Source organism: Monodelphis domestica, chromosome 1, assembly GCF_027887165.1.
Source record: "Monodelphis domestica isolate mMonDom1 chromosome 1, mMonDom1.pri, whole genome shotgun sequence".
Lineage (NCBI taxonomy): Eukaryota > Metazoa > Chordata > Mammalia > Didelphimorphia > Didelphidae > Monodelphis > Monodelphis domestica.
The window spans coordinates 515217632-515226081 of record NC_077227.1 but is presented as its reverse complement, the minus strand read 5'-3'; the positions used below and the strand labels follow the sequence as shown (position 1 = coordinate 515226081).

The following is an 8450-nucleotide window of genomic DNA, read 5'->3' as shown; positions in this document are numbered from 1 at the left end:
AACTAGGAAGAAATTTTGAGAAACTAGAAACTAGGGTTATTGCTTTTGTTAATTGCCATTTGGGTTTCTAATATTGTAAATAATGAGACTAGTCCTGTGAATACCAAAAACATTTATCAGAGGTTCGAAAAGCTAGGGCGAAACAAAGATACCGAGCACCAGAAGTGGAAAAACTGCTTACTGATCCTAAGGTGGTAGAAAACTACAGCAGAGGTGTTAGATGCTTGGCCAGCACCCTGAACCAGATTAAAATGTCACTGAGAAATATTTAGCAACATGACTAAAAATATAGTAGAAAATAATGTCACTACATCAATATGCAGCAGCAAGGACACATGTTTAGTTGCCCCCATTTCTAATTAGTTTGATAGCCAATGAGCTACAGCAATGAGATAACATTAATTCTGTAAGGCGAGTGCTGTCAGATCTAACGTTAATTATCTTGGGGGTCATGAATTGAGAGTCAAGTCTGGAGATGGGAGATCCTAAGTTCAAATCTGGTCTCAGACACTTCCCAGCTATGTGATCCTAGGCAAGTCACTTAGCCCCCATTGCTCCTCTGCCTTAGAACCAATACAAAGTATTGATTCTAAGATGGAAAGGGTTTTTTAAAAATAAAGTTAATTATCTCTTAGGCAGTTCTCAGCGGTGAGGCTAGCCCTTGTGTGTTAGACTGAAGTCTGGTCTCTGGGAATGCAGTTAATTTAAATAGTCTCTTAAGACCAATTGTCACATAAGCCAAAAGGCCTCTGGGCCAGGAGTATGCTGGTAGATGTTTAACAATCAGCTCTCCAGAAAAATAAAGTGTCCCACATATACTTTTAGGTTTAATTTGCATTGCTGATATTTTCTCCATCACTTAAGTCTGAATAATCAATAGAACAATAAATCAAGGCCTGATTTGTGGCTTTTTCTGAGTTATGAAGTGCAAATGTTCACCTTGAAAATTTAACAATCAGTGGCGAACTGTTTGGAGGCGACTCAGCATATCAGTGTCTTTGAGAGCTGAGTGTTTCCACGAGGTCACTCACAGCTAAGTTTTTATCATCTTTCCAAAGGCCATGGCACTGCCTAATGGGTCATTCCAAACACTGTACTTTAAACATCTGTTCATAAAGCTCTAGCCATGATTGTGGATGAGGTGGGGGTTGGAGGGAGGGTAAGTCTATGTGAACTCCCAGTGGTAGATGTCCTGGCCAAGAGGGGAAATGTTTGGTAAGGATTCTTTCATTGGCTAAACTGAACACAAATGTTCTCTGAACAGTAGCAGAACAATGAATATGTGTTGAGTATTGCAAACTGGTTTAATGTACCTATTTAACTCAGTTTTCCATAAGGGTTATAGTTATACATAATGATAAGTTACTGGCAGAGGTTTTAGGAGATTTGGAGTTTTTGCAGAGGGAGAAATTCTATTGTACTAAGGTTACTCTTTTAAAAGTTTCTGGAAGAAATCGATCTCAGCTATAAAAGTTAGTTTCAACATTTTGCATTTTGCTCTAAACACTGGGGTGATCTATTTAAATTCTCTTTGTTCCCCACAAATGGCTCACTTCTTTTCAGAGTATGCTTTCTGCTTTCCATTAGTTTTCTCCTTCCACATCCTCTTAGGCCCTCTTCCCTTTCTCCCTAGAATATTTTGTTTTTTGTCAAGCTGTAGATTTCATGGGTGTGAGGAACTAATTCCCTCTGCTGATTCAAACTGACAAATCACCTGTTGCTTAGCCTTAGAGTTGCCTAGTCCACTGAGACATTAGGTGATTCAGGAGCAAAGATTTGAATCGGAGAGGCCTCAGTAGTCATCTAGTCTAGCTCTCTCCTATTACACACAAGGAGGCTGAAGCTCAGAAAGGTAAATGATTTGGTCAAGGTCACATTAAGTTAAGTAGAAGAGGTGGGATATGAAACCAAGGTGTGTTAGAGCATGATACTTCAGGCTCAGACCCCTAAGCTGACTTTTGTTACCCAAGGAAAAATGTCTAGATTTTGCTATAAAGGGCTATCTAGCTTAGGTCAAGATAAGTTGGAGAAACATCTGGGAAGAAGCAAAGAAAACTGACAAGTTGGCTGGGGGAATGAAGAATGAGGGCTGACCAAAAATATTAGGGTCCTTTAGTTTGGAGAAATGAATGGTAAGAGGGAAACAGAACCAAGATCCACAAATGAATATAAACTTAGCTGATTAAGTAATATGAGAATGAAGGGATGCACTTTGAACCTTGAGTGAAGCCAGTTTAGAACAAATAAAAGTACTATTCCAATATGTAGTTGTGCAAGACAGGTATAATTAAAGCTGATAAGTAGGAGAACTTATACCTTGTTAAAAAAAAACAAAACATTATATTGGGGAGTTCCTTCCAGAGGTCACTATAAGAGATGAAAGTCAAACATCTTCCTGGAATAGATCTATTATATTCCCATGTAAACACAAAGGGCTGGTAGACTTGGATTTAAAGGTTTTTTTTTTTAATCTTTAGAATTCTATAAACAACTTTTGAATAAGACACATGCCCTAATGAAAACGATCATTTCTGCTCCTTTTATATTTTTATTCTATTTATAAATACTTTTCAAACTTAAAATCTCAAAAGTAGAAAGGATCATACTGGCCAATCAGGTCCAAATGAGATGTCAGCTCTAGGGTGGCTACACAGCCCATTCTATCCAGTCTACCTCGTGGATAATTTTGATTGAAAACCACTAGGATCTTAAGACAAACCGAATGACAGCAGGGAAGTTTTCTTTTCCAAGCACTTTTTGTTTGGTAGATTTAAAAAAAATAGGCCAAAAGATCTAAGGTATATTGGTCTAAGTTCAGAGCTTTTTAACATTTCACTAAACATTTGGCCAAGGGATATTAAAGGATGAAATCATTTTACTTTAAACTAAAAATCCTGAAGCAAACTAACTACTTAGAAGAAATCGTTTATTTTTATACCTCTGATTTCTGGGACTGATTTAAATGCACATAAGTAACTAGGGGACAAGATGATTCCTGCAAAGAGTGAGAACTATGCCCAGCCCCTCTCCCTATGCGCACACCCAGAAAAAAAATCATCCAGTCTCCAATACTTCTTCAGTTTATTCAGGTGGACAAATTAGGATGATATTTCTATATCTAGACATTTATTACTGCTTGTCCGTGTAGTTTAGACTTTACATCATCCTTTCATTATTAGATTAGATTAGGCACTTTATTTAGAATGAAAGAAACCATATTTACCTGTAGGTTATTTCAAAATAAAATTTTGAATTAATAGATTTTGAGAATGCTACACAGATGACTTCAAATCTTAATGATCTATTACCCAAAATTATCTCCACTCAGTTTAGTTTCTAATGAAACAAACAAAAAAAATTTTTTTAAAGAATAAAAGATATTTGGAAGCATTATGTTGCTTGATTAAGTAATCCTATAACTGAATAGCTGAGAACACTCATGATGCTTAATTAGGAGACAGTTAATGAAAGGCTACAAATCCTGCTTTCCTAAGAGAAGCACACAAGTGTAGATGACTTTGTTTTAGTGCATTGAAATGGCATTGCCTAGCACAGGACTCCTACAGGTCCTTCAGGGGCTCTCTAGTCCTCTTATTTGGGGTAAGCCTCCACAATCATAGCATGGCCCTGAAAAAAAAAAAGAATCATTGTTAGATAATAGGAATAACTGTTGTTGTTAGTACTATATTATTAATATGACATAGTATTAACTAAATAGTTTATTAATATGTTGCCAGCACCCTCTAAGTGCCAGGCACTATGCTGAGCACTTTACAAATATTATCACTTTTGTTCTATATGACAATCCTGGGAGGTAGGTCCTATTATAATTCTCATTTTTCAAAGAAATAGGTAGGCAGATGCTGTGACTTGCCCAGGGTCAGAGACTAGATCTGAATTCAGATCTTCCTGATTCTGGGTTTAGCATTCTTATCCGCTGAACCACCTAGCTGCCAAAGAAAGCAGTGAAGGGAAAGGAATCTAGGTAGAACACAGAAGAGAACAGAAATGCTGGACACTTTGAGCTTCTCTATTGGAATAGCCGCAGACATTTGTATCTCTAAGTCAACCTAAAGCATGAAAGTAAGGTGACCTAGAGGACCTCTGAGATTCCTTCTAACTCTAGAATTGTGACCCAAGGGCCCAGAACTGACTGAACATCACAGTCACCTAGACCCTTCTGTGACTTTAAGAAAACTTCTGCTTCATTTCCCTATTGACCCTGGGAAAGTCACTTAATTCCCATTACCCAGCTCTTACTGTTTTTCTGCCTTAGAACCAATACCTAGTATTGATTCTAAGATGGAAGGCAAAATTTAGAAGAAAAGAAAATTTCTGCTTAACATTCTGAAGAAAAGAAGCCTTGTGGGTCTTGGGGAAAACCTGAAAGTTTTTGATGTGAAGTTCAGAACTCTGTTGGCTGGAGGAGCTCAAAGGGCATACAGACCTGTCCCTTTCACTATCTGGCAAACCCTTTATTCAATTCTCAGTGATTCCCTAGCCAACTCTCCACTCTCCATGAGTCCCCATGTTCATCTCACCTTCCCTTAAAGCAGAGGAATTAATCTCTGAGTTTATAGGGAAAGAAGAGGTCTGAGTGCCTTCATCCATCTTCCTTTCTACTTCCAAGCATTTGTGCTTTCAGGATATGCTCATGCACACCACCTCTCCTATCAAGGCAGCCCTCTTGCTTCCCAAGGAAAATCATTTTCCATTTCTGCTGTCCCCACTACCTTCTCCTGGATCTTGCATCTCTCCCATACTACAGGCTCTCCTACCTTCAAGCATGAACACATTTTCCAGGAAAAAAACTGCCACTGAAAGTTCTTTGTATGACCCTACTGCTACCAGATGACTTGTCTTTCCATTTATTTCACTGCCAAACTGCTTGGACTGAAAGCCTATACTTGTTATCTCCACAGCCTTATCACCCATTCATTCCTTAACTCTAAAATTTGGCTCTTGATACCATCACTCAATTGAAATAACTGACTTTAAGACCAACATGAGACTCAAAGGCTTTTTCTCGGGTCTCATCCTCAGTGACCCATCTTCAGAATTTAACATAATTATTGTTCTTTATTCTTCTCAAAGACACTTTGATTCAAATATTTCTTCGATGCATACTCCCAAAGTCTGTATTTCATCATCCCTTCCATAGTACCTTTCTCACAATGGGCACTCACTAAGTAGTATCTCTAGCCTGGACCTGCTTCCCAAGCTCTAGTTGTACATTTCCAAATACCTACTGGACATTTCCATATGGAGATGCTATCACTTCAAACTGATAATGTCAAAAACCACATTTGCCATCAATTTTTACCTCTAGCAGGTTCTCCCCCATTCCTAATTTTTTTTTCAATCCTTACCTTCCTTCTATCTTAGAGTCAATACTGTATATTGGTAGAAGAGGGGTTAGGGCTAGGCAGTGGGGGTTAAGTGACTTGCCCAGGGTCACACAGCTAGGAAGTATCTGGGGCCAGATTTGAACCCAGGTCTTCCCATCTCTAGGTCTGGTTTCTTAATCCACTGAGCCACCTAGCTTCCCCCTTAGTCTGAGATTTTTAAGGATATCCACCATCTGGCCTTGTCCTACCTATCCTTTAACTTTATCTTATTTCACTCTTCCTAACACAAACCCTCTTCTTCACCCAGGGTTTGCCCAGTGTATCTGTCAAATAGACCACATATTGTTTAAGTGTTATGTGCTAAGAATAAGTTGCTTTTTCAGGTGCAATTATACAGATTTAAAGACCTTTTCAATCATGTAGTTCCCAACTCCATGGCATATCAGCAATTTCCTCTTTTTCAGAATCATCAAGGATGTAGATTAAGTGATTTAATAAATTTTACTTCTATAGTTTTATTCACCATTCAAAAAGAATAGCCATTTGCTATTTATCAATTACCAGAAATCTGTATCAATCTTACACAGAAGTTTTTTTTTTGTTTTTTTTTTTTAAGGGGAGGGCAGAATAAGTAGCTCAGTAGACAGAGTGCCAGGCCTACATACAGGAGATCCAGGTTTCAAATCTGGCCCCAGACACTTCCTAGTTGTGTGACCCAGGGCAAGCCACTCCATTGCCTAGCCCTTACTGCTCTTTACACAGTATTGATTCTAAGACGGAAAGTAAGGATTAAAAATATATATATATATAGGAGTTAGATTATCCAACAATTTTAGTTTTTTAAATTTTAGTTTGCTCTGCCAGGAGGGTTACAATAAGACAGAAGAACAAGATCTTTTCAGTAAGGAAATAAGGACTACAGGTATCTTATCCAAGTTATCTCTACAGTGACTCAGTAAAGCAGGGTGGAAAATATATCAGAACAAAACAATTTTTTCTGCATAGATGCACTCAAAAACAAATTAGCTAGGGCAAGTTAACCCTCCAGTTGGGCAATTAAGATGCAGTCCAGTTCTCTAGAAAAATGCTATATCTCGGAAGCGTTTTTATAAACAAGGCACCTTTCTTAAAAACAGCTAAAAAAAGACGACAGGATTAATTTTATGAGCAAAGAGATGACAAAAAAGGTTTTGTTTTGCCTCCCAGTTGCCTGAATACTATAGTGCAAATAAGGCTTCTGAAATGGTCACAACTAAACAGAAGAAGACCTATTAGCATGAAACCAACCATTCTCAGAAGTTTTTTTTTTCCCCAGTTCCTTTCTGATATCAGAAACTGAATTTTAGAGGAAGCTTGTACCATTGTGCTGTAACTTACCTGTCCTCCTGCTGCACAGGCTGCAATTAATGCATACTGACCCCCACCTTTCCTTAGCCTGTTGGCAGCTGCCATGACTAGCCGACAACCAGTAGCACCGAAGGGATGTCCAAGGGACAGGGATCCACCCCAGGTGTTAAACTTCTCCAAAGGTGGTGTGCCAACCTAGTGCCCACAGAAAACAAAAAGATGGATATAATGTTAGGTAGATTTTGGGAAAGGTACTTGGTCAGGCTTATAACAATAGAAAAGCCTAGCATTTGTGGAATACAAGGGACTCTAAAAATATTTGGCAGTCACGTTAGTGTGGTGGAAAGAGTCACAGACCTAGAATTTGAATCCTAGCCCTATCACTTACTATTTCCTTGTGTCACTTTAGGGTAAGTTTCTTTTTTTTTTTTAAACAATATTTTATTTGATAATTTCCAAACGTTATTCATTGGAGACAAAGATCATTTTCTTTTTCTGCCCCCCCCCCCCCACCTCTCCCATAGCTGACGCGCGATTCCACTGGGTATCACATGTGTTCTTGATTCAAACCCATTTCCATGTTGTTGGTATTTGCATTAGAGTGTTCATTTAGAGTTTCTCCTCAGTCATGTCCCCTCAACCCCTGTAGTCAAGCAGTTGGTTTTCCTCGGTGTTTTTACTCCCACAGTTTGTCCTCTGCTTGTGGATAGTGTTTTTTAGATCCCTGCAGATTGTTCAGGGACATTGCATTGACACTAATGGAGAAGTCCATTACGTTCGATTGTACCACAGTGTGAGGGTAAGTTTCTTAGCTTCACTAGGTCTCAGTCTCCTCATTTGCAAAAAGAGGGGGTTGGATTAGATGACTTCTAAAGTACTATTTTAACTCTAGATGTATATATGATCCCAAGATCTTATTATAAAGTAAAAACCATCAAGGCAACCATAAGGCTAATGAAAGCAGTGGTCAATACCTGCTATCAGTCAAAATATAAAAGATAACAAAAATGTGATGTGACTTTTTGCTTTTGCTGAAGAATTTGAAAATTACTATAACTCGAAGACCTAGGATAAATATGTTTAAATTAATAGGAAATTTACCTCTGAATAGGCATTTGCATGTAACTCTACTCTGTGTTCACATGCCTTGGAAATTCAAACACATGTTTAATTTCAAAACTCACCTTAGACTTTCTACCCATGTAGTTTTGTGCAAACCAATCTGAATCCATTGCCTTAAAGTTAGCCAAAATCTGACCCTAGAAAGAAAAATAATTTAGCAAGGAATAGATCTGTTACTGTCACATAAAGAGTACTTTACTAAAACCAAAATTTGATCCAAACACTGTTTCATGTATGGCTTTAAGCAACTTTAAAGATGATGACGATGCTTTTTCTGGGGGAAAGACTTTAGTTTCTGTGAAAGGTTCTGAAAAGCATTCTAACCCAGTTCTAAACCTTTAGGGTCTTTGCCTGATTTTTTTCCAATACAGTGGGTCAGTGTACAGCAAAGAAGGTTAATACTTTAGCTTTTAGTCATTTTGCAATTCACTATTGGATCTCTCTGACATAAACACAAAAAAACCATTGTAAGGTGTAAAGCCAATGTTTAAAGCCTCTTTCATTCTAAGCCAAAGATGGATCAGTATCCATAAACTCATCTAATTCCATCTTCTCTTTGCTATTTCAAAGCAAAAATATAGGAGGGAGAATTATGCTAGCACTTCTAGCATTTTTATACAACCATATTCCCTT

At 38.0% G+C, this 8450-nt stretch overlaps 1 protein-coding gene across 5 annotated transcripts in view; it reads right to left on the bottom strand.

Moving 5' to 3' along the window:
* Window positions 1-3064: 3064 nt before the first annotated feature.
* Window positions 3065-8450, bottom strand: part of HADHB (hydroxyacyl-CoA dehydrogenase trifunctional multienzyme complex subunit beta) — a 44677-nt gene continuing 39291 nt past the window's right edge. For all 5 annotated transcript variants that reach the window (XM_056813145.1, XM_016423478.2, XM_056813147.1 and 2 more), the window contains exons 14-16: window positions 7880-7954; window positions 6726-6890; window positions 3065-3627 (exon numbers count right to left, since the gene is read on the bottom strand). In XM_056813145.1, coding sequence (XP_056669123.1) covers window positions 3592-3627; window positions 6726-6890; window positions 7880-7954 — 276 coding nt within the window. In that variant the 3' untranslated portion in view covers window positions 3065-3591. The remainder of the gene's footprint in view (window positions 3628-6725; window positions 6891-7879; window positions 7955-8450) is intronic.